At 38.3% G+C, this 26,544-nt stretch overlaps 1 protein-coding gene across 9 annotated transcripts in view; it reads left to right on the forward strand.

The window, feature by feature from the left end:
• FRY (FRY microtubule binding protein) overlaps nt 1–26,544 on the forward strand; it is a 425,513-nt gene that overhangs the window by 268,736 nt on the left and 130,233 nt on the right. For all 9 annotated transcript variants that reach the window (XM_036831330.1, XM_036831325.1, XM_036831331.1 and 6 more), the window contains 9 exons: nt 1,109–1,277; nt 3,949–4,041; nt 4,136–4,234; nt 5,922–6,023; nt 16,261–16,364; nt 16,845–16,953; nt 18,597–18,683; nt 22,917–23,088; nt 24,437–24,569. In XM_036831330.1, coding sequence (XP_036687225.1) covers nt 1,109–1,277; nt 3,949–4,041; nt 4,136–4,234; nt 5,922–6,023; nt 16,261–16,364; nt 16,845–16,953; nt 18,597–18,683; nt 22,917–23,088; nt 24,437–24,569 — 1,068 coding nt within the window. The remainder of the gene's footprint in view (nt 1–1,108; nt 1,278–3,948; nt 4,042–4,135; nt 4,235–5,921; nt 6,024–16,260; nt 16,365–16,844; nt 16,954–18,596; nt 18,684–22,916; nt 23,089–24,436; nt 24,570–26,544) is intronic.

Below are 26,544 nucleotides of genomic sequence, written 5' to 3' on the forward strand. Positions count from 1 at the left end.
TGCCAATCATACACCTGTTGCACTGCCTTTTGGTGACACCATATCTGTATGTTTACCACCTCCCTTATATGTCCTAAAATTTCTGCTTTGAGGTGTCAAGAGTTGCGATTCCAAACTTCTGGGATTCTATTAATTGGCCTTTAACTTTTATAGTCGTAATTACCCTCTGTGATCATGCCTTGCTCCTAATTGATCCTTTGCAGAAACTCAGGCTGATAGTTTCAGGAAACAAAATACAATGAGTCTTAGAATGCTTTCCTTGTTTTTCCTTTTTTTAACCAATAGTCAAACCAGCCATCTCAGAAATAGTTTGGATAACTTGTTTGTATGTGTTCCTTTACCCTTAGGCACTTTGACAATCTGCTACTTTCCATCCTCTTAGGATCTATTCTCTTTTTAAACTTTTTATGATAATGTTGTTGTTGTAATTAATGTTATTAATTATTAATATTATTTTACTTTCAAACAATACAAATACCTTAAGTTCCTTGGGGACTGTGTCTTTTTATTTGTAAAATCCCATACATGGTTAGAGAGCTTATTCATCTTCTAGAGATGATTTGAATTTTCCCATTACTAGATTTTCCTTCAACCTGAAAATATTTTTTTCAATAATCATTAACCTAAAACTATAAAAGAAGCAACAACAGAAAACTGTGGAAATGGATGTAGGAATATTACTTGGCGTTATTTGCTGTCATTGTCAGAAATACCTGGCCTCCTACGTTATTGCTCGTCTTCTCACAGTTGGATACTTCAGGCCCTTGGGATCTGTAAGTATCTGGGAAACTGCTAAGCCTGAGGAAATGGAGCTTTTCATCATGCTCAGTTTAAGAGCTGAACCATTCTGAGAGGCTCTAAATAACCTTGGATCTTCTCCCTAGCCTGAAGGAGACGTTGAGCATCTGATAGAATAAGAGAAGAAAGGAGAAGATGGGACTCTTTACTAAATCCTCAATATCAAAACCTTTACAAGATGACAGCCATTGTAATTCAGCTGATTCGAAGGTCCCCGCCACTGTGCCCTGTCACTCTTAGATGCTGGGGACCCGCATTACAGTTACTTTCCTACCCATCATTTGATAAATCACTCACGTTCTCTTCTTAGATTCCCTGCTGTAAAGAAGAAATTTATGGCAGAGCTCAAAGAATTACGGCACAAAGAGCAGAGCCCATATGTTGTTCAAAGCATTATCAGCTTGATAATGGGGATGAAGTTCTTTCGAATTAAGATGTATCCGGTGGAGGACTTCGAGGCCTCTCTCCAGTTTATGCAGGTACTGTCTTGGGCAGGAGAACTAAGGGGCTGTCAGCTTGAAGCGTCTGCCTTCCTCAGAGTGACTGACCTGGACTCTGAGAACCCATTCACTCGCCCATATGGAAAAAATCCTACACATTTTCCTCAATAATTCATAAAGGGCTTCGTAACCAAGTAATAGAGTTTCAGGCACTTAATTTCATTTTTAAACTCATGTCACCTTTGGAGTAGGGTGTACAGTGGAATCTTATTTGTAGACTTTTTTTTTTCCTCGTTTTTACCCATTGGCTGCATATTGTTCTGTCAATAAAATATAGCTGATTTTTTACTTTTTGAGATCGATAGCATTGAGTTGGCGATGTTAACATTTCCAGGCATCAGAACTTTAAGTAATGATATCTTTTTTATTCATACTATAAAAAGGAATCCATTTTTAAAATCTCAACTAAACCACACAGGTTTAGGTGTCTGTGACACAGTGTTCACCATTATGTACTAAAAAAGAGAATTATTGCTAATGAGGATTTCCCAGAATACACAGCTCTATTAGTTTTTCTGTGTGTGTTTGTGTGTGTGTGTTTTGCTTTGTCTTGTTTTGTTTTTTTGGCCACGAGGCAGGCATGTGGGATCTTAGTTCCCCGACCAGGCATCCAACTTGCACCCCCTGTATTGGAAGCGCAGAGTCTTAACCACTGGAATGCCAAGGAAGTCCGCACAGCTCTATTAGATCTTATAAAACTTTAGTATCGGAAGGGATTTTTTTTCTAATGCTGCTGTGAATTAGATTTAGTGAGGATCTTAATAAAGAGTTTAGATAGAGGGGTTATGAGTGTAGGTTGTACCACTTCATACCCACTAAGATGGCTGTGAGCAAAAAGACAGACAACAGCAAGTTATCTGTTGGTGCGGATGCAGAGAAATTGGAACCCTCATACACTGCTGGTGGGAATGTAAAATAGCACAGCAGCTTCTGAAACACTTTGGCAGTTCCTCAAATGTTTAAATCTAGAATTACTATATAATCCAGTAATTCCAATTCTAGGTATATAGCCAAGAGAAATGAAAATATATGTCCACACAATAACGTGAATGCAAACGTTCATAGGAGCATTATTCATAATAGCAAATGTCCAGGATAGGCAAATCTGTAGAGACAGAAAGTAGATTAGTTGTGTAGGGCTGGAGGAGGAGCTGTGGATACAGAGGTTAGGGATGCCTGCTAACAGGTACAAAGTTTCTTTCTGGGATAATGAAAAGGTTCTAAATTTGATTGTGGTGAAAGATGTACAATTGTGAATATACTAAAAGCTATCAAGTTGTATACTTTATAAGGGTGAATTGCAGGGTATGTGAACTGTATCTCAAAAAAGCAGTTTAAAAAAAAAAAAAGAATATAGGCCCTGTATCAAATTTCTTGGGTTTGAATTCAAGCTTCAGCACTTACCAGCTCTGTGACCTTGGACAAGTCACACTTAACCCCTCCCAGCTTCACTTACCTTGTCTGCAGAGTGGTAATAATGACACTAACTTTGGAAGGTGGTTCTGAGCATTCTTGGCACGTGGTAAAGGACTCCCTAAATACTAACTATTTTTATCTCTCTCTCATGCTAATGATTTGTGTATCTATGTACTTGAATTAAGATTTGAGACAGTATTTACATATGTATGCAAAATAATGTAGGAAAAGGGCCACAATTCTGGGGACCATAAAGCTCCATTCTGTACTGGGAAACTCTCAAAGACTTCCCATGCTGGCAGTGCCTGTCTTGGACTGATGTCTTAGTATGATATTGATGTACTGGGAACCTGAGCAGCTGTTGTTGGTGACAGTCCCAATGTGGACTGAAAATAAGAGGTAATAGCTGATACAGATATCAAAGTGTCATCACAAATACATGCAGCCTTGGACCTTTCCATGAAAACAACATCTAAAAAAGACCACAGTAAGTTACTACCCAAAAGGCCAGGAAGGGGAAAGGGGCTGGCAGAATTCTGGACAGGCCAACTCTTCTAATATATTATTCCCTGGGCAACCAAAAATACCCTTTTGTAGACAGGAGTCCACAAGCAGAGACATCCTTGCTTAAGAAACTATTCCAAAGGTTTCTTGTCTGAGGTGGGGAAGGGAAGCATTCCAGACTTGCTCATGAAACTATCTGAATAATAAATGCCTAAAATGTCAGGGCCCAACAAGTAAACGGCTCTGTGCCCGGGGCTGTCAGGGCCTAAAATAAGGTTAATGTCTTCTGCCTCTCTTCCCGTGGTTACCTTCTCTGGGGATCTGTGCTTGTGGGTTAATCAAGGCCCCAGGGCCCCCCACACAGTAGGTAGTCAATAGAAACTTCTTGCAAATGAGTCACTGAATGAACCAACCAGTAAGTCAGTGGATGAATGTCTGCTTGCTGGTTATAGATGCTTTGTCCTTTCAGCAAAGGACAAAGTGATTTTCAGTGATTTGGGGATAGAAGTTAGGGGGAGAGTGAGAAGACCAGCCTTGTAAAATGTCATTGTAAGATATTGTGAACTTAAATATAAATGCTTGAATTAAGTGATTTTTTTAATAGATTATGGAATATGCTGTGTTATTGGGTGTGATTAAATTAAGATCTGTTTGCTTAAATTTGCTTACATACATTTTCTGTGCACATTTCAATCTTTCTCCCTCCCTTTACTCTGTTTCTACTTCTTAGGAATGTGCACATTACTTCCTCGAGGTCAAAGACAAAGATATCAAGCATGCCTTGGCTGGGCTTTTTGTTGAAATTCTTGTCCCAGTTGCTGCTGTGAGTTACATTTTCATTTTTAAGAACTTCTTCAAATTGGATTAGAGAAGCAACAATTTCATTAATATAATATAAACATGCATCTCTATTTCAGGCTGTTAAAAATGAAGTAAATGTTCCCTGCCTCAGAAACTTTGTTGAAAGCCTATATGATACCACGCTGGAACTTTCTTCTCGAAAGAAGCATTCCTTGGTTAGTAACTCTGAGAAAATTCAAAAGACAAAACTGCAGAGACTAAAATTCCTAGGCTGAAATCTATTTGAGAAGTCATAAGGGTTCCACAGATGGGAGAATTACCTACAGCTTCCTCAAAGAGAGGTAGCATTTCAAATTTTGGAACTTCCACCTATTATTGACCATGACTGAATCATGGTAACATAAGGGGATTAGACCATGTCACCTCAAGGACCCTTCTAGTCCTAAAGATTCTGCTGTTTATTTTCAAGATGGGTTTAACTTAATTTTTATTTTAATTTCTGAGTATTTTTTCAATCTGAAGGCTAAAGTTTATAACAACAGTTTCTCTTCTCAATCCCCAGGAATCTTCACTGGGTAATTCCCATCCTGATATTCAGAATCAAAATGGAACCAGGCAGGAAAGGGAGTTGGGACACAGATAGTTGGCCATTGGAAAGATTCTCTGAAGGCTGAGAAAACAGTTTTGGGGAATGCTTTTGTACTGAAGAGCAGCATAGAAAAGTCTTTTAAATTACCACAACTTTTTTCCTCCATGGTAAATAAAGCTCTGGTTTATGAATCAGCAGGTGGTAGACCAGCTGTAATTGTGATAGTATGGAGGAAGCAGGTTGCTTAGGTAGCTGGTTTCTGGCATTGTTTATGCTAATCTTTAAAGTATGAACATTACCACCATTATTTGAGCAAATACTCAGTTGCTTTGCGGGCAGTGGTGACAGATTTGCTCATTTGTCTGCATTCTGTGGTCGTTGTGACTGCTTGTATTTTTGTTTTTAAATTACTGGCTGGAATTAGAGTTGCACTCAATGGCAGTAATAGTTCAAAGTCAGTTTAAAACTAAGTTAACAACAACAACAACAACAACAAAATAAGTGTATGGATTGTTAAGCACTGAATCTCATCGTGGCAATAGATTTTTGCTAATTCAAGTTAATGGATGAGCGAGTTATATTTTTGTTTAAATCTTCACTAGCCCTGATTTTGGGGAGCGCCATAATCTGGTTCGGCAAAATGGTGGTGGGTTCTGCGTGTATATTGTTTGGGTGGCCACCCACAAGCTTTTCTGACTTCTCCAGTTGCTGCGGGAAACCTGCCCAGTTAGGCAGGAAAAGCACAGTAGCACCTCTGTTTATTCGCTCGTAAGCAGATTCCTCCTGCGGTTAAATTTGTCTGGGTGGAGTTTACCAATGCAGTAACATTTCTTTTAGGAATCTTCCTTAATTACAGGAAGATTGCATGCAAAGGAAAACACATACACCTACCTCTAAGACAGGGACAAACTGGTAGATGTTTATGAGCAAAAAAGCCAGTAACATTTTCAAGATCAGTGTGCCTTTCTGCTTTTTTTCCTGAGGATTGAGAGTGATCTACGATAGTTTGTTTTTAAAATTTATGAGTGAAGACTAAATCAGTGAATCAGATTTCCACTTATGATCCATGAAACTCACTCTCTACCCTCTACATAACTCTAGAGTATTCCATCCCCATCGTCCTCAGAAAGCATTTGCAAAATATCCACCTCTGCAGGGCACTTGTTGGGCCTGGGTGTGTTACAAAGTGTCCTGTTTATTCTGGCCCACACAGCACACAGGGGGAGATGTATGGGTGGTGGTTCCAGAGAGCGTGTGTTACCTGGTTGGTTGAAATAGACATCATCCTGTGACCTCATCTTCTTTCTCCTCAGGCCTTGTACCCGCTGGTGACCTGTCTGCTCTGCGTCAGCCAGAAGCAGCTATTCCTGAACAGGTGGCACATTTTCCTCAACAACTGCTTATCCAACCTTAAAGTTAGTATTTGTCGGCTCAGAAAAGTCTTTTATAAAAACATGTATGAGTCCAAGGCTGGTATGTGTGTTTCTGAGAGTGACTCCTGATGTCTGCAGGGGAAATGATCCTGTACTATTTTGGAATAATGAAAAAAATATTAAGAAGAGTTTTCCTTATTTTTTTTTTTTAAATAATTCTTTATTTTTTATTTATTTATTTTTGGCTGTGTTGGGTCTTCGTTTCTGTGCGAGGGCTTTCTCTAGTTGTGGCAAGTGGGGGCCACCCTTCATCGCGGTGCGCGGGCCGCTCACTATCGCGGCCTCTCTTGTTGTGGAGCACAGGCTCCAGACACGCAGGCTCAGTAATTGTGGCTCACGGGCCTAGTTGCTCCGCGGCATGTGGGATCTTCCCAGACCAGGGCTCGAACCCGTGTCCCCTGCATTGGCAGGCAGATTCTCAACCACTGCGCCACCAGGGAAGCCCCGAGTTTTCCTTATTAAATGTAGTCAGTTTTAGAAGGTGACTGGGGTTAAGAGAAATCATGTCAAATTGGGGGGGAAAATCTTTGCTTTTAAAATTTTTTTTAAATTTTAATTTTCTTATTGAAGTATAGTCAATTTACAAAGTTGTAAAATCTCGTCTAAGAAGGATCACTTTAGAAGCTTTTTTTTTTTTTTTTTTTTTTTTTAAATATTTATTTGGCTGTACCGGGTCTTAGTTGCAGCACGTGGGATCTAGTTCCCTGATCAGGGAGTGAACCCGGGCCCCCTGCATTGGGAGTGTGGAGTCTTAGCCACTGGACCGCCAGGGAGGTCCTTAAGAAGGATCATTTTAAAGGTAGAATTAAATGCCCCTCTATATGCATCTATGGTCACACTCATTCTAAATGATTAAAAAAAGGGAGGCCACACTTCACTGGCAGAAGCTCACCTAAACCTCCTGCAGCCTTTCTCTAACCTCCTCCAGGCTAGGGAAATATCTGGGGGGGAAAACGTTCCATTCTGTGGGAGGATTGACCTAGTAGCAGAGAACACTTATTTCCTGTCCCTGTTATTTGTGATTGAAGATGTTCTGTTAAAGCCACGTGCCAGTCAGTCCTAAGCATTCACTGAACAACAGCTGTTCAGATGCTGGGTGACGTGAGGAACCACGTCATGGTGCCTGAAACCGAGGAACCTACAGTTAAAACAACTGCAATGGTTAGCTTTAAAATTGGCTTTATAACTTTTAATGTTGTGAACATATTTTAAGTTTTAGTGACCTATTGATAAAAGACAACTAAATGAACACTGTTTCTAATATGTGCAAATAGCACATATTTTTCACAGTTCTCAGTTGTATCCAAAGAGTTGAATTCCTTTTACAAGGTTAATACTTGCTTCTTTAGAATTTTGGAAATGCACTTAGTTATAAAATGCTGTATGTGCTTATACATATTGCCTTGTCTTTTTTGTTCTAAGACCCTTTAATTTGGTGAAATGGTCAAGATTAATTATATTATTTTGGCATTTACCATATAATGACACAATAGTCTGCATTGGGGCTGTTTTAAGCACCAGCTATGTACTGGCTCTAAAAGCTGATTGTGAAATCCAAGATTAGAATCGTTTATTTTCTTCAAATTGGCAGGGAAATATAATAGCAGTGGATATAGAATTAGCTTTTAAGAATTCTAGAAAACACAGTGTTTTTCAGGGTATCAGCTATTATATAATGGCCACTTTCAGATGTTTGATTCAGGGATTTATCCATCTGTCAAACGCCTCCAACACATAACCCAATGTCATTTTTTTGTTATATTGGTCCATTTTTAAGTTATTCAGCTATTCCATTTAAATATTTTTTCTTCTACATTTTACACAAAGAGGAAAAGTTCATTTTGTTCAAAACGAAACAAAAAGAGAAATGATTAAGAATGTTCATTTTTCTGTATATATTATGCTAAATGTGTTTGTGATGAATTTTAGTTAGAATCAAAATAGTGTTTTGCCTGACAATTTACTGTTGTGGCCAAAAAGACCAAAATTCTTGGTGTTCGGAGTTGCTTTTGAAATACAGCAGCATAATCTTACTTTGAACTTAATTGCTTTAAAGTTAAAATGTTTGAAGGTCTGGTCGAAGCCCACCAAAAAGACTTAATAACAGGGTTACACACAGCCCTACAGAGAAGGGCTGCACGCTGATGGTGTTTCCCTGTGCAAACATTTCAAGCATCAGGATTTCTTAAAGGGAAAGGCAATAGGATCAGAAAGAGTAGAGGTGCTAGGGAAGGTGCCGGAAATGGGAAAGATAGGGATGTCAGTTATATAAAAATTAGATCTAGGGTCCCTGTTCTCAAGGAACTTGGCATTTCATTGGGGGATATGTAATGAAGTTTCAAAATGCGTGATGCAGACAAGGAGGGATGTAAAAGTTGGGAGTAGGGAGTTACCTGTGCCATTTCTGGAGGTCTGGTAATCCATGAAGCATGAAAGAGGTAGTTATTAGGCAACGGAAAGGCAATGATATTTCACTTCATGGGTAATAAATTGTTGGAATTCACCTCCTCAAGGGTAAAAGATACAGAAAGATTCTTGATGAATTACAATCGGAATAAAATTGTATCACACGTATTTAGAACTAAACCCAGTAGGGATTAAATGGGACCATTTAAAAATATATAGAAAACCCTCCAAACCTCCTCAAATGTCCTCAACAGGGAAGAAATACCTGAGGAAAGACTAACATGGCTTTAGGAGTACACTTCGTCTTGAATGGCTTCAGTATTTTGTGGGACTTAGAGCCAAACATATCATTTCAGAAAGGACCACCAATCCAGCTCTTTCCTCTGGTCACCATCCCTTTTTCCCTGCACCCCCTCCCCTACTTGTCTCCCCATCCCCTATATGTACTCAAGTATAATGAACCCAGTGTTTGAACCTTACATGTTGAACTTGGTAGCCACCTTTGATGTGTTCTGCAGGGGAGAACCATCAAGGTGGCAGCATGACATAGAGCAGAATAGAAATGTGTGTGAGTGTGAAAAATCTGCTTTCAAAGTAAACAAGCTCTCAGATTCAATACTCATTTAACGTCAGTGCCCTGGTTTATCCTCAGCATCAGTCTGTCAGAAGCAGGCTGCTTTGGTAACACAAACGTGAAGTCTTTATTTACACTTGTTAACTCGGTCAACCACGTATTAGCAATAGACCCTTGTAAAGTGGCGAGAAGTTTACAACACCTTCTCACCACGACCTTGACATCTTTCAGGAACCCCTGGTAAGTAGTGACCAATACTTTTTTCTTCTGTGTGTTTTATGTCAGAATCTGAACATATTGAGCTATTTTTAAATGTTACATTCCCTTCACATCTGCCATAATATATCTCATTCTGAAAAAGGGAAATATGTTTTGAAAAATTGACTTAATAGTACTTTTTTTGGTCACGAATCCCCATTTATTAATAGTTCTTTTAAAATGTCATAATTATTGTGCTCATAATAACTATGTACAAGTTTCTTATCCTCGAAAATGGATAATATAATTGGGAGAATCTTTAAATTTCCTTTTTCTTACAATAATGAATGTAATATACCAGTGAGATCTTGATCACAGAAACAAACAAAAAAAGAAACCTCAAAAGTTAAGAAATCTATTTACTGTATAATTAATAACAACAATAGGTCTCATTAATTGGAGATCTGTTATGAGCCAGGCCAGCAGTAGGGCCTTTACATACATGTCATGGATTATCATGACAATGTCACAGGCTGCATTGACCTCCCCCTGTGCTTTCATGATATTAGTTATGTTTTTCTAAAAATTTTGCTCAGATAGCAATATTGAAGGTATATCATCTGAAGGTTAGACATTAGTCAGCTTAGCTTCATAGTACTAGAAACCAAAGTACAGAATTAAAAAGGATTCTTCTTTTGTCTCAGTCACTATTTGCACTGGGACTTGAATGCATTCGCTTAGTCAATTGGTCAACAATTCTTCACTAGCAATGTACCAGGCACTGTTCCAGGTGCTGGGAATAAGTGATGAATGAGATAGTAACACTCTGGTCTCTTAGACCTTGTAATTTAGTGGAGGAAACAGACAGGAAACAAGTAAACAAATAGATGAGGAAAAAAACTTCAGATAGTGATAACTGCTATGAAGAAAATCAAATAGGATATGATGATAGAGAATTACAGATTCAGGAGGGGCAGGGAGGAGGAGGGGACAAGGAAGGTCTTTTGCTTTCCACTAAGAGTCTCAAAGTTTCGTTGCCATAAATTTTTTTGATGAAACTTGTGTTTGGCACTTAATATATCTTTGTGTGTAATAATCACTATGAAGTTAAAGGAGTGCTTTTTCTTAACTTTTCACATAAAAGTAAGGGTATTAATGATATCTTTATTTTATGAGGGGAAGGATTGAGTAATATATTAAGGATTCCACAGTCATTGCCTGAATGCATTAAAATGTATGGTACCATTTAAAACAACTACTATCCTCTTTGCAAATATCAAATGTAGGCGATGCAGTATTAGCTATTTAAATATTAATTTTCAAGAAATAGTTATACTGCTTTAATATTAACTTTATTTCTATAAATTTGAGAAAATCTCTTATCTATGTTTCAGATCTGTCAAAGGCACATTTCAAAGTGGAATTTATAAATTCTAATAGTGCACACAAATTGAGTCCGAAAATTAGTGATCAGATGACAGGTGTGTTACTTTCTGTGAATGCCTTATTTATTCAGCCAATGAATAGAAAAGTAATCTCTGTAAATTTTTGGTACAGGAATTTTAGAGATTATCCTAAACTATAGCATGTATATTATTTGGATAATACAATCATCAAAAAGATTGAATTGTGATCAGGGTAGATTGATTCAGGTATCAAAAGGAAGGAAGGTGTTGACTGTGATATGCAAGGAAATATGAGAAAGAAATAGGTTTACTTCAATTGCTTTAGTTGCAATGGAAAAGAAATCTAGAGGAGTTTTGAGTATAACAAGATCAAAAGACTAAAATTATTTATTGATCTGTAATCAATGGATCTTTACCTCTGTGTGCATAAGGATCTCTAAGGAAGCCTGTTATAAATGCAACTTGTTGAAACCTACCTCCGGAGATTCTGGTTTAGAATGTCTGGGTGCCGCTGAGGAATTTGCATATTCATGAGCAGCCTGGGTGACTGGGTGCAAGTGGTCAGCTGATGGATCATGGGAAACATGGGTCTGTCCAATGACCCTGTCACTAGCCAAGTTATCAGTGAATTCAGTGCTCCCTACTTGTTACTGTTAACACTGAATTGCTTTAACTAACTCAAAAGCACAATTTAAAGAAGGTGGGCATGGTGTTGGGCAGGTTGACATGTCACATGAAGTCTGTCTGTGACCAGCACTGAGATTAGATGCCAGGAGACCAGGGAAGATCCACTCTGAAACCTCCTAGATTCTTGAACAGTTTTATCACTGTAACCTCAGAGCTGGTATAAATAAGTTGTTGGTTAATTAATTAATTGAGAAGCGTATTCCAGTGGAAGAATAGAATAGTCTTTCCATCTTGGAGTGGAGACTTTTGACACAGAAGTCGGTGGTTTGAGACATAGGTTAAAAGTATCAAAATCCTGAAACTGTATATCAAGGCCTTGTTATGTTAGCTGCCGTTGACATACAAAGACAATGAGGAAAAAGTCCTGTTTTCAAGTAGAGTACAGTCTAGTAGGTGCCAGCAGCGTATTTGATCAGCCTCCATATAATACTTCCACTGAAGTGGGAAAATTCATGTTTGGAAGACACCGGGGCCAGATTGCTTAGGTTCAGATGCTGGCTCTGCCACTTTTTAGCCCCTCTGGGCCTTGATTTCCTCATCTGTGAAAGGATACAATAAGAGTATCAACTTTATGGTTCTGAGAATTAAAAAGAGTTAATATGTGGACAACTTTGATTAAAATGCCTGATATAGTAAGCATCCTGTAATATACACATTCCAGTTTCTGAGAAAACAGTCCTTACTGGACCAGAAGTCAGTTCCTATCCCACCTGTTATTTACTGGCTTGAAGACTTGAGCCAGTGATTTGGCTTCTGTCAATGACAGAATCCCCCAATTGATGTCATGGTCTATGAAAGTACTTTTGAAATATCCAAATGCTGTACAAGTGTAAGATGTGTAGTAATATCATGTCCATTAGCTTCAGCTACATACTAAGGGTTGCCTTTTGTACAGTTTCTATATAAAGACATTTTGCTTATGCATCACGTTGTTCAGCTACTACTCACAGTTTGCTTTTTTAAAAAAAATTTGATATTTACTGATAACCTGCTGTATGGCAGTCACTGAGGGCACAGAGATGAACAACCCAAAATTCCTGGAGCTCACAGTCTGGTAGGAAACATATCAATACAAGTAAAGGCATAGAACAACATTCTAGAAGACAGAGAACAGGAACACTTGGTAATCTCTCTGGGATGGCGGAAGGAGTGGAGGGGCAGGGGAACGTAACAGAGGAGTGACACCTAATGAATCTTGCTGGGGAGTAGGAATTTTCCAAGTAAAACAAGGGTAGGAAGGCGTTCCAGGCATTCGATGAATTGCAGAAGGGATGTTATGGCACAGAGCACAGTGGGGGTGGAGGCGGAGGGTGGTGATGTGGGAGCCAGGTCACCAAAGGCCCCTCATGCACCACATCATGGAATTTGGACGTCGTCCAGGAGGTGATTAGAAGCCACTTAAGTGCTTTAAATACAGGGAAGTAAACAATCCTAGTTGCAGTTTAAGAATATCATATGATAATGGCGAGAATGGAAGAGAAACAAGGGAAATCATTTTAGAAGAGAATTGCAGTGATCAGTGATATCACCTTGAAATGCTACAAAGCAATTACCCGGTACAGGATCCACGGTTAAAACAAAATAAAAACTTAAGTCAGCCACTTTGCTCTTCAGTCTCTATGGGAGCAAAAATAGACAATCTCAAACATATTCTTAAGAGTAAAAGCACATCAGTCACAACAACATGCCCCCAAAAGATAATTGTGGGTAGGAGGACAGGAAAAAAGTGTAAAAGAAGTTGAAGATAAACAGAAGACAGTAATATGAATCATTTAAACTAGAGATCTTAGTTAAGCTCCTAAATGAAAGTTAGATGTTACTTGCCCTACCTGGCCATGATTCACAGTGTGAGATAAGGCACAAGAGAGAATTTTGAATGACACACTATGCAAATATGAATATAAAATACTTATATATACACCAATAAAGGGAAATTCACAAAGGAGGAGACATTCTCCCTAGAAAGGAAGCTCCCTGAAGTCAGAGACTAATCTCCTTTGTTTGCTGCTGAATCTGCACCTTGTACGTAGTAATAGTTACTATGGGCAGGAACAGTGCTAAATTCCCTCTATGCGCTAACTCTCAGTTCTCCTAACACTCCTAGGAGGGAGGGAGGATTAGCATCTGCGTTTCACAGTCAGGGAAAATCAGGCCCGGAGAGATTACAGAGGTTCCCTGAGGTTGGCCACACAGCTAATGAATTGCAGAGCAAGGATGGGTTTAAACCCAGGCAGTGTGTGTCTAGAGTCTGCTTTTAACCACTGTGTTAACATCATAGACATTTGCTGATCTGGAGTGATTAGAGGACAGATAATTAGAATTCCTGAAATTTTTAAATGATGGAATATTTTAAATGCAACTTTACTATTTTAGTAGTTTATTAAAATTCCTATATGTAACCAAGACATTCAACAAGTTATAAGGTGTATCACTTGTTTTACTAACAGACAAAAAAAAAATCTTTTATGTATAAATGTATGCTTCTAAAAAGTTGGGGCTTTTTTTTTTTCCTGGAGCTAGAAAAGTAGTTATAAAGTTTATTTGGAAGAATAAGTATACAGGAATATCTGGGGAAACCCTAAAAATAGAAAGAAAAGAAAAAGAGCAGTGGATGGTGGAAGGTAGGCCATACCAGATAGGAAAACACATCATAAAGCCTCAAAAATTAAAATGATGTGTTTTATCATTTTATTTATTTACTTATTTAGATTAATAGAAGAAAAAAATCCAGAATGAGACCAAAATGCATGTAGAAATTTAGAACTTTATAATAATGATCACGCCAAGAAGTTATTTTAAAACTGTTTAGACATAAGAAATCTTTCCTAAATCTAAAAAACTACTCCCTACAATCTTTTCCATAGAATTTATTTATGTGACTCATCTTTATTCAGCAAGTAGCTTAAAGGTAAACTTATCCTAGATTATATCTAAACCGTTAAGAATTCTTAACAAATCAGGACCCGAATTATCTACACTAAGAATAGAACAGCAGAAACGGTTGTGACGAGATTAATAAATGAGTAGGGAAGAGACGTAATGTAAAAGCAAAAGACCTATAGGAAAGTTGAGTGACGTTTGAAGACTGTTTAGCAAACATGTATTGATGCCCTGCAGAGTGGCAGGAATTCTAATAGATGTTGGGTAAATAATGCCCCTCACTTTCAGAGAACCCACCTTCACGTGGGAGCTGATGTCTATGCAAGACCACAAGTAAAGAGCTGAAAGGCTATGTTACGTGTTTGTATGAGGGTCAGGGGACACTCAGGAGGGAATAATTCGTTTTAATGGGGTGGGATTCAGGATATTGAGGAGGAACAGGGAAAGCCTGCACGGAGTTGGGAACTTTCAGGTAGGCTGTGAAAGAGTGGGGTTCACCTGGTAGAAAAGAAGGACGCAGGCGAGGGTAGGAGACCCACTCCTGATGCAGAGATGGAATGAACGTGGCCTCGCTAGAGTTTGGGGAGCTTGTGGGAGAAAAACAGGATGGGTGGCATCCTTCACTGGTAGGTTAGAGCCAGATACTGTCTGGTCAGGTATGCCGTGCCAGAAATGTTAACTTGATCCCATAGGCATCAGGAAAACCACCCAATCTGTGATTTTTAAATAGAAAGGATTATAATCAGTGTAAAATAGGACAGCAGTGAGGGAATCAATTTAGAGAGACTGTTTAGGAGGTTACTGCAGCATCCCAGGAGAAGGTGCTGGAAGCCTGAACTGTAACAGAGGAAGTGGGAATGGAGAAGATGCCAAATTCAAAACATATTTTGTAGATAAAACCTATAAAATCAGTTGAAAGGGTGGAGTGAGAGTCAGAAAGGGAGGAATGAAGGTGATGTCCATTCAGTGACGAACCATTCCCTCCCCCTGGCCTATTTGTTAGACCCTGGAAGCTGGCAGCTGCGCTCTGGCTGGCCTCCCTGCCCCTGCTCCATGCCCCACGCTGCAGACTTCTCACATGGTCTCCTTGAGCTTCATGGCTTCCTGTCACCATCATGAGAACCCTGGTCCCGTTATTTAGCATGGCACGTAGGGTTCTTCGTGTGACCCCTGCCTTCCTCTCAAGCCTCGTCAGCCGCTGCTTCTTCACCTGGCCCTATGTCCTGCTGTACAAACCATCCCCAGTTTCCGAAACATGACCCCTCTTCACCTGCTCTCTTAGCTGCTTTGTGCTGTTGCCTCTCCGTAAAACGCTCTTCACTCCGCATCATCTTGGTTTCTAGTGTCAAGCATAGTACCTGGCCCAGTGTAGCCACTCGAATGTTTGCTTAATGAACAAATGAGTGAATGGATTTAAGTTCGTCTGAGTTTTCGTCTGCCCCTGGAAACCTTTCCTGACCCCAGTCCTTGTGTTTGCCATAGGTTGCCCTTCTTCCCATCCTCTAGCTCCTGTCCCCGCCAGTTTTTCACTGTGTCTTTGAGTTGACTGTGTATTATTTGTCTCCCAGCTGCCACCACCCCCCCCCCATAGACTGTGAACATCTTAGGGAAAAAGGATACACTTTTATCTCTATGTCCCAGTGCTTATTATATATTAGTCTCCATAGATGTCGGAGGGTAAAGAGATGGGAGGTGAAGGTGGGTGGTGTTTACAAGGGCATAATCAACAGTAGGACGGATTGATTCTCCTCTTGGTGCCAGGGGATGCGGTTCCCTAGGACCTGGAGGAAGAAGGCAATCGCCAGTATTCACCTTAGAAAGGAGAGAAAGACATGACTTCCCCCAGAACTACTCAGTCCTGCCCTCTTGGCTATTTGGATCCATCATCATAGATTATTTACCCAATGGGCACCAGGAGGCAAATACCCCATAAGTCCCAGGTGGTGCAGTGTACCTCATAGGCACCCTGCCACCCACCTGTGGCCCTCCATTACCAGGCATTCAGAAAAGAATAACCTGTGTACAGTACCATTTAATCTGCAGTCTTTTATCTTGGTTTCTGTTGTAGAATAAGGACCCCAAGATGGCTCGAGTTGCACTGGAATCTCTGTACAGATTACTTTGGGTTTACATGATTCGAATTAAATGTGAAAGCAACACAGCCACTCAGAGGTAAGGAGCTGGCCTGGGTTAATTGTAACCCCATCATTGAGTTACCGGTAACCACGTCACTCAGCCAATGAAAAGGGTGTTTTGTTTCATTGCCACCTACGCTAACCAAACTAGAAGCTGTTTAAAGCTGACAGTTTGTAAAAGCTCTAAGTCCTCTGGACATTTTCAGGCTTTCCTTAGACATTGGCTTCAACAGCCATTACAGAAACTCCAACCTCTACCAGGATTGCCAAGTTCTGTGTCAGGACTACATTCACCACTTTAACAAAGGAAATGGCTATAATTTTCCAACTGCCCTTAGTTTTCCAGAAAACCTTTTCAGAGGGTAATTATGCTAATGGAAAAGAGATGAAGTGGTTTGTTTTTTTTCTCTGAATTCTCTCTGATACTTAGATAAGATGAAGCATCTGCCATTTTCCCTTAATATACAGGAGCTCAGCCAATCTTGCTTGTTTTCTCTTTTTCTCCCTTATCTTTCAGCCGTCTTATAACCATCATCACAACACTTTTCCCCAAAGGGTCCCGTGGTGTGGTGCCGAGGGACATGCCTCTGAACATCTTTGTGAAAATCATCCAGTTCATTGCCCAGGTAATGGAGGTGCTTCTGGCAGTGAGAGTCTTCTAATTGCCTTTAAGTAGCCACCTCCTTCTTATGAAGTGCTAACGGATGAAGAGTCTAAAATAATCTCACGTGTGTAGGCTTTTCAGGATGGTTTTGCAAGTGTTTGCACGCATAGCTTTTTTTTTTTTTTTTTTGCTTCAAAACAAATTGTGACACGGTGTGCCAAGTGTTTTCAGCATTTGACAAATGAAAGAACTGAGAGGCGGGGTTTAAGTGACTGATCTGAGGTCAACAGAGCCTATTTGTAAGAGGGTTGCTTGACTCCTAGTCCCTGTTTTTTCCTGCTTCTCCGCTCTAGATTCTTCAAGTCAGGAGGAAATTGAGTCTGATGTTTGGAGGAAATAAGAAGACGATAATTTAGTGAACCTGGAGGAGTAAATAAATCATAATGCTCTTTCACCCTGTGAAAAAGAAGAATGTAACGGGAATATTAGCTTTTATCAAGCACTTATTCTTTGCCAAGAACCGTTCTAAGCACTTCATACATACTATTTTACTTAAGAACTGGGTCCAGTGATATTAAACATTTAGTGTTTACTATTTAGACCCAAGACTTTTAATTTTTAAAACACTTTGTGTATAAATGGTTTTTATCCCAACTTTGGCTTCCTTGTGATTTAGAGAGAAGCATGAAAAGCCGGTTATTCCAATCCAGCCTCTGCCGTGAGCCAGCTCCATACCCTAAAGAAGTCATAGAACATCTTTATTCTCAGTGTCTTTATCTATAAAATGTGGATGAAAGTGCTTACCCAGTATCCCTCAGAACGTTGTGTGGATAAAGGGAAATAATAGGCATGAAAGTACTGTTGAAGTGTAATTGATATTGCTATAAAGACATAAGGTTCAATGGCTACTTCACAGACCATTTAATATATAATATCTCTCTGTGTGTTTAATGCAAGGAAGTGTCTCTCTAATATTTATACTTAGGGAAAGGACAGTGCTTGCTTTGCAGGTGGATGAATTAGCAGAACTTTTCTATGTGTAGTTATCATGTGGCTGAGAATGGGCTTTGATTATTCTGGAATATATTGTATAAAATGAACGTGACATATCTTAGTAGTCACCGTCTCAAATTATTAGAATCTGGCTTAAACGTTCTCATTTAAGTAACCTTAATAGTTCTTATTTGTTGATTATTCATTTCACTTGCAGGACTGTCTGTTGTAATATGAGCCAAGGGATTGGAAATGTTAGAGAATAGAAGAAAATGGTCATTTTGCAGTGGTATTTTTAAAAATATATTTTAAACTGAGTTTCAAGAAGGTGTCAGCATTTGCAGGACAAGCAGGAAGAGTTTATACTGTGTAGAAGCCCAGATACTCAGAGTGTTTTGGTTTTTCATTTTTTGGTTTTTAGTTATTAGTCATTCTGTGCTTTAGGGCTTAATTACATATATTATATAAAGCATCTCCACATGCCACATGGAAATAGGAGCAGCTCCACCGAAGGTTCGGATGGACATGGTTTTCCTTCAGGGATTCTCTGTGACGCATCGAACTAAGCGATACCCCTCTTCTTTCAGAAGCCACCTGTTTGGTGCATATGACAAAAACAGACATTTTCATGTTGAATTAACGCTTTGTTTTGATTTCCCTTTTTCACTATAGGAACGTTTAGATTTTGCAATGAAAGAAATCATTTTTGATTTTCTTTGTGTGGGAAAACCAGCAAAAGCTTTCAGTCTCAATCCAGAGGTAAGAATGACCCTTTTGCATTTATCGACAGAAGCCTACCTTTGCTTTGCAACCTTGGGGGATGGGGTGAAGGCCATCTTCTCCAAAAAAGTCTTCTGTTTGTTTCTCTCCATGTTATTTGACTAAAATAGTAGAGAAGTAAGATTTTGGGGTGAATAGACTTAGAATGATGAAAAGTTGATGTCCTACCACATTCTGTTCTTGTAGAAGGGAGTAAACCTTGCCCCGAAAGGTAATCTGTCTCTGTATGTCTGGTTGTTTATTATAGAAAAGTCAATACTTGTAACTATTTTGATGCAGATTAGCAAGTTGAGGAGTACTGAAAGTGATGAAACAGAGAAGAATAAATAGATGCAATGATAAAATACTAAAATCTAGTGAAATTAAATAAGTAATGTATGCATCTTTGATTCTGTGACAGCATCACAATTCAAGGACCAGGCAGATCATGGAAATGAGTGTATAATGGGTATGATGTACCTCATGGTGGGGGAGGGGGCCGGCTTAGGCAAATGAAAAGCACATGCAATTTTAAACTTCTAAAAAGACTGTTGGTGGGAATTCCCACCAACAAAGTGCAGAGTCCTAACCACTAGCTATAAGACATTGACCTCTCTGAGCTTCAGCTTTTTTACTAGTAAAAGGGACAAACTACTTTTCTAGATCACCTCACAGAATCATCGTGATATTACAAATTCATAAGCAAAAACAGAAAGAAATTGAACACCAGAAAAAAATTTTTAAACGTTGTTCCTGTCGTCACTATGATATTGTCTGGCTCCTTCATTCTGTCAGTGAGGAAGGAGACCCAGAGCCCAGAGGCTCAGAATAGGCAGCTGGTTAGCAGCAAGGGGAACCCAGGTCTCCCTGCCTCCTCATGCTTCCTCCCACCACACCCTGAATTCTCTTCTTGGCGCTAAGGTTGCCATGTGTGTAGGGACAGCCCAACAAGCCCAAAAATGGGAGTTTCTGTCTGGTGTTTAATGACATCACAGGCTTCTGGAATGGCTGCAGCCAGGGTCAGTGGGCCAATGGGAGGGGGACAAAGCCAGTGCAAATTCAGGGCATTTTGGCTGGAAGGAGGCCCATGGCCCAAGTACTAAAGAGTCTTCTCTTGCTTGAGAACAGTGGTTCCATGCTTTTCAATGGATGAAGGATAGTCTTTTTTTTTCTTTTTTTTTTGTCTGTGCCATGTGACTTATGGGATCTTAGTTCCCCGACCTGGGATTGAACCCTGGCCCCTGGCAGTGAAAGCACAGAGTCCTAACCACTGCACCGCTAGGGAATTCCCAGGATAGTTTTTCTAGTAAATGGTACTAAACAGTTGGACATCCACTTGCAAAATAATCAACTTCAACCCATAATTTGCCCTGTCAGGAAAAATTAACTCAAAATGAATCATAAGCCTAAATGTGAAATCCGACATCATAAATCTTCCAGAAGAAAACAGAAGATAAAAATCTTTGTGACCTTTGGGTAGGCAAAAATTTCTTAGATAAGATACAAAAAGCATAAATTACAAAAGAAAAAGTTGATAAAATAAAATACAAAAGTATGCGCTTTAAAAGTTAATGTTAATAAAGTGTAGAGCCACAGACTGGGAGAAAATATTTGCAAAACACGTATTGAGAAACTCTTCTATCCAGAATATATAAAGAACTCCCAACTCAATAACCCAATTTTTTAAATGGACAAAATGAAGAGCCTCTTTACCAAAGAAGAGATACAAATGGCCAATAAACCTATGAAAAGATGTTCAACATCCTTAGTCATTAGGGAAATGCAAGTTAAAACCACAGTGAGATGTGCTGAGAAGGATACAGAGCAATTGGAACTTTATACTATTGATATTTTAGTGAGAATGCAAAATGGTACAACCACTTTAGAAAAAAGTTTGGAAATTTCTTATAAGGTTAAACATACACTTGGCATATGATCCAGCAGTTCTACCCCAAGGTGTTTATCCAAGAGAAATTAAAACATTTGTCCACAAAGATTTGTATCAACATTTATAGCACCTTTATTCATGATCACTAAAAACAGGAAAGCAACTCATGTTCAAACAGCTGGTGAATGTCGAAACAACTTGAGGATCATCAACACAATGGAATACTATTCAGCCATGAAAAGGAGCAGACTCCTGATACTACAACAACACCTCAGAAGCATTAAGCTGAGTGAAAGAAGCAAGACACAAAAGGTTGTGTCTGTTTGCTTCCCTTTACATCACATTCTGGAAAAGGCAAAATTATAGGCAGAAATTAGACACTGATTGTCAGGTGCTGAGGTTGGAGGAGAGGACTGACTGACTGTAAAGAGGCACAAAGGAACTTTGGGGATGATGGAAATATTTTATATCTTGACTGTGATGATAGTTACCTGACTATATATGTTTCTCAAAATTCAAAGAACTGTACAACTAAAAGGAGTGTATTTTACTACATGTGAATTATATCTCAATAAACTTGACTTCAGTAGAAAACAGTGGAGATTCTAGCCTACAATATATATTTGCCAGCGGGAACTTTTCAGGTATTAATCCTCACCGTAGCCTTATATGATCAATAGGTGTTATTATTCTCATTCTACAGAAAGGAAGCTGAGAATTGGACTTGGAAAAGTTAAGTAATTTCTCAAGACCAGACAGGTAATAGAAGGAGAGGTATGATGCAGAGCTATATAAAACATAAGAAGAAATTGTTTTTGAAATTAAGTTAAAAATATATTTCCCAAACTATCCCAACTTACTTCTGCCCTTAGAATTATTCAGAGAAAAGGAAAACTAAGAGAACTGGCAAGGATGGCTCATAAATTGGATAATCCACTTGAAAATAATTGAAGCTTGATCACTTAAGTCAATTCACAGTCATCCTATTGATACTGCATCTCCAGAATTGAACACTGTATTTCCTCACCCGAAACAGTGCTGTGTCTTGAAAAATATCCACGAATCTAGAAAACATTTCATGAAAGAACTACTAAAATAAATGAGGAAACTAATGGACTTTAATATACATTTCAACTTTTTAAAATGAATACTCTTTCATTTTAGAAAATAGAGAAAGAATATTACTGAAGACCATAAAATCATAAAATACACATTGGATTGGGTATGAATGGGCCAGAGAAATGTTTACCACACCCTGGTTGAAATACCCCTACTCCTTGAAGCTTGAATATATAGTTTAGAAGTCGATATTACTTCATGTTTTAAGATATCATCATGTACTACAGAATAGATGATTCGGGCAAACCCAACTTGAATGTATAGCTTCCCACCTACTAGTTATGTGGCCCTCGGTTTCCTCACCTGAAAAATAGGAATAATCATACCTTCCTTGCATGGCTATTTTAAAGATGAGAGTTAATGAGCAGTTCTGGATATATTTTAAGAACTCAATAAATTGTAATTAGATTATCATTGTTAGTAATGGTAATTATTTTCTGTATTAGGTAGCGGTCTACTTAGGGAACTTATTACTTGATGTGGTTTGAAAATATGAGTGTAAATGTTTACACATGGCTGCTTAAGGAAGTACAGATGTTTTACTACCTTCTGACTTTTAAGATTATTGCTGCTGGGAGCAACTATCCTACTGAGTCATCTTTCAGAGCCAATATTATGCCTTATCTGAGCCTGGGGAAGAAAATGGTCTGGCCCAGAATGACATTTCTTCTTACGAGTTTATGTGTTTTTATCAGTAACAGGTTCTGTGGCTTCGAATTCTTTAAATTTATTTTCAAACTTGCCAGTCTTTGTGAATCAAAAGTCAACAACCTGCAATTCAGAGCAGACGACTTACATTTTTATGATTCACATTTGGAACTCCCGTTTGTTTTCATTCAGTCTTTGTGAGTTAACACATGTCTCCTCCCAGGAGACAAAGAGATTTTTGCTGACCTCGGTTTACCTTAGTTGCAGCTGCTCCAGAGGGTGACTGCCTATCCCTTGGAGGTGCACCCAGGATCCCCCCAAACAGAATGAGTCTGACCATCTCAAACATACCCTCCAAGTTTGGTGAAAATCTTCCCAGTTGTTTTCTTGTGATGCAGCAACAAAGAGTGTCAGAAACTTAATTTCATTTTCTTAGGTTTGGCCTAAACCCTTTTAAATGATTTTCCCACACTAATCTAGAAGGCAAACCATGCTTAACTTCTTTGAAAGACTGATGGCTTAATTTCACAACAATAATTGGGTCTTTCGCTTTATCATGAACATATTGTCTCTTACAGAGGATGAACATTGGTCTACGGGCATTCTTGGTCATAGCTGATAGCTTGCAGCAGAAAGATGGGGAACCTCCCATGCCGGTTACTGGAGCCGTTCTCCCTTCAGGAAACACACTGAGGGTGAAGAAGACATATCTGAGTAAAACACTAACTGAAGAGGAAGCCAAAATGATAGGTGGGTTTCAAAGATGTGTTTGCACTGGGCCTTATTAAGCCTTTAAAATGACCAATAGACACTTACCCTTAGTGAGATATATTTTAAAAATCTTCATAAAAGTAGCTGATGAGACATTTCAACATTAATTGTTTTGATTCATGCTGTGGTTTGTTTTACTGCCCTTTAAACTCTTTGGAACTTCCTGGTAAACATTTTGCCATTTAAATGTTAGATTTTTATCTGTGGTCTTTTCAAACTTCTAATATTGATTATTTGCAGTTTACAGTAAATTTCTAAGACATCTGTGTGCTTTGGTAGATAGTCCTGTTTATAAAGCAAACATATAAATATATTCATTCATTTATTCATTCCCTCATTCATTTTTATAGTTCCTTTTCTTCATTTTTTTTTCAGTAAAATTAGTTTAACCTGTGTTTTAAACATGCCAAGTCCCATACATGCCAGGGTATATTGTGGGTTTAGCCTACGTGAGATTATTTTCTTTTTAATTTAACTGTCTTAACCCAAAGAGATGATTTTTTGCATTTGTTTCTCTTTTACTGAGTTCCTGAATTTAGAAACCTACTGCAAACTTGTTAAGTTAGTTCCTGGATTCCAAAGACCTAGAGGAAACATATGAGGAAAATTTTTCCTTTAAAATATTTATCTTTAGTTATGCAATGCTTAAATGAGTTCAAAAATATCAATATTTAATACATGACAAATAACTATTAATAATTATTTCATTAAAGTACAAATTTTAAACACAAAGCAATTTACATTTGTATTATATACATAAATATATAAAATGCATATACATATATGAAATACATATACTGTACACATTTTCTTCCACTGAGAGCGGTAAAAATAATATACCTGAGGTAAATTTTCCTTCATTTAAAAATTTATGATGTGAAGTCATTTGTTGCCTTTACTAAAAAAACCCACACATATATTTCAGAGAATAATATAAAGTTATTAAAATTCTAACCCCAAATGAGAATTATCTTTTATTCACATAACCACTCATTATAGTGAATTTTTTTATACTAACCAGAAACATAAAAATTCTAGTGTGGAACTTTCTGTTTCCTTGTTTATTTTTACTCTTCTGGAAAATATTTCCCTTTGAAGTATTAGAATTCCTATGTGTTAAATTTAAATGATTCTTTCGGGAATACCCACTACACGTGGGCACTATGCTAAGAGTCCTGCAGATAAGAGATTAAATTAGACTCTGCTCAGAGAATTCACTGACCCACAGAAGGTCTTCAGTAAAAATATATCACAGAGGATGAATAAAATGGGATTTCACTCTTTGATAGATTTAGTCAAAGATGTAACTGTAATGCATATTTTTCAGGCATGTCATTATATTACTCTCAAGTACGAAAAGCTGTGGACAACATTTTAAGGCACCTTGATAAAGAAGTAGGAAGATGTATGATGCTGACTAACGTCCAGATGTTAAACAAAGAACCCGAAGACATGATCACGTGAGTATAGTGAGGACTAAGTTTTCAGTGAAGGGTTAATGAACCAAAAGACACCAGCAGAGGTTCTTCCCCTTTATTCTGTATTTTGTTCTCATGTTATTAGAGTCCGAGTTCTAAGAAGTGTTAGGGATAGTAAAAACATCGTTTGATAATATTTGACTAACTGTAAAAATAAAGTCAAACCTGAGATTGATCTGTTTTGATAATATTTCAAGTATCATTAGGACAGTAAGTTAGAAAATGGGCTCAAGGCACTTTTACTGGTCCACATTTTTCAGAAGTAATGTTTTGCTCTCAAGCCCACGTGATATAGCGTCATCACCAGTTTAGAGACATTCCATCTTTATGAATCTCAAGTTTACTTGTTTCTAGTGAGCGTTCCTGAACAGTGAGAGTTAAACCTGCTTAATATTCTCTATGTAACTGTGTCATAGAAATACTGGATTTTAAGAATGCATTTGTAGCTTAGAATGTAGAAATCAGATGTTCTTACCCAAAATCCAAGATCTAGATTTGTAATTAGAGCTCCTCATTAGAAACTCACACAAGTTGTATTTGCTACTTGTAATTAATTATGGCAGGAACGCAGGTTAGGTTATGACTGTTTTAAGACAGTTTGGACTTTGTTGTTGAACTATGAATTAAATTATATTTGGCACCTGTGGCATACATTTCTAAACATATAATTAGGAAAATTTTCTTTGTTACTCAGTGTGTCCAATTCCAAATATCACAGTTAGTTGGAAGGTTGTTACCTATATAGGGAAGTTCATATTATGGGTGTGTATTTTCATTACAATGGTAGTATGTCAAAAACAAACTACAGTGAAACACAACATGATAAAAAAGTTTAAAATACAGAATTATTTTAAATACATATTTAGCAGTATGGCAAGTTAAAATGAAAGCCTCCTCCACAGAGCTCCACTTGAAATCTGCATCCTTTCCTTGGTTCAGTGTGATTTCTTCCAGACCTTTCCCAATGTCAGCACAAATGCATATATACATTTTCTTTTTTACAAAAATGGAGTCATACAGTGTATATTGTCCTGCAGCTTGCCAGTCACTTATTTAAATGACATGGAGAGCATGTTGCTTTAGATTTTTCAACCAAAATGATAGCAGAATTGAAATTGACCAAAGTTAATAACATTAAATATCTTGTCTACAGTTCTGGTACTTACCTCACAAATTGCCAGATTGTCCATAAACCTTTAACCTCCTTACTGCATACTCTCTGAATATATTAAAGCAATTTTCAATTTACAATGTAGAAGATGTAAGAAATGCTTTGAAAACTTCTGCCATATAGTTCTTTCCTCTAAAATAGTAAGGAAATGAAAGACCTTGAAAGGAAAACTATGTTTATAATCCAGAGATCATAAGACAGGGTCAGGACCAAAACAATACATTTAAAACCATAAAAGGTACAGGTTTAAATGTAAATGTTAACATTTCATTTGTATTTTCACAATACCTTAAACTTTTTCTAAGGTGATTCTTTACTTTTTCCTATTCAACCGTCTTAAGACGCCCCACCCCAAATAGGGCTAGAAATAGTTTTCATGCTAGACTTTAAAGCAGATCCCTGAGTGGAAAATGGCTTATGGCTACATTTCTAAAAAACAAAGAGATAGGGAGACCTTCAAGATGGCAGAGGAGTAAGACGTGGAGATCACCTTCCTCCCCACAAATACATCAGAAATACATCTACACGGTGAACAACTCCTACAGAGCACCTACTGAACGCTGGCAGAAGACCTCAGACTTCCCAAAAGGCAAGAAACTCCCCACGTACCTGGGTAGAGCAAAAGAAAAAAGAAAAAACAGAGACAAAAGAATAGGGATGGGACCTGCACCTCTGGGAGGGAGCTGTGAAGGAGGAAAGGTTTCCACACACTAGGAAGCCCCTTCACTGATAGAGATGGGGGATGGGCGGGGGGGAGGCTTCGGAGCCACAGAGGAGAGCGCAGCA

The sequence above is a fragment of the Balaenoptera musculus genome, chromosome 18, assembly GCF_009873245.2.
Source record: "Balaenoptera musculus isolate JJ_BM4_2016_0621 chromosome 18, mBalMus1.pri.v3, whole genome shotgun sequence".
Classification (NCBI taxonomy): domain Eukaryota; kingdom Metazoa; phylum Chordata; class Mammalia; order Artiodactyla; family Balaenopteridae; genus Balaenoptera; species Balaenoptera musculus.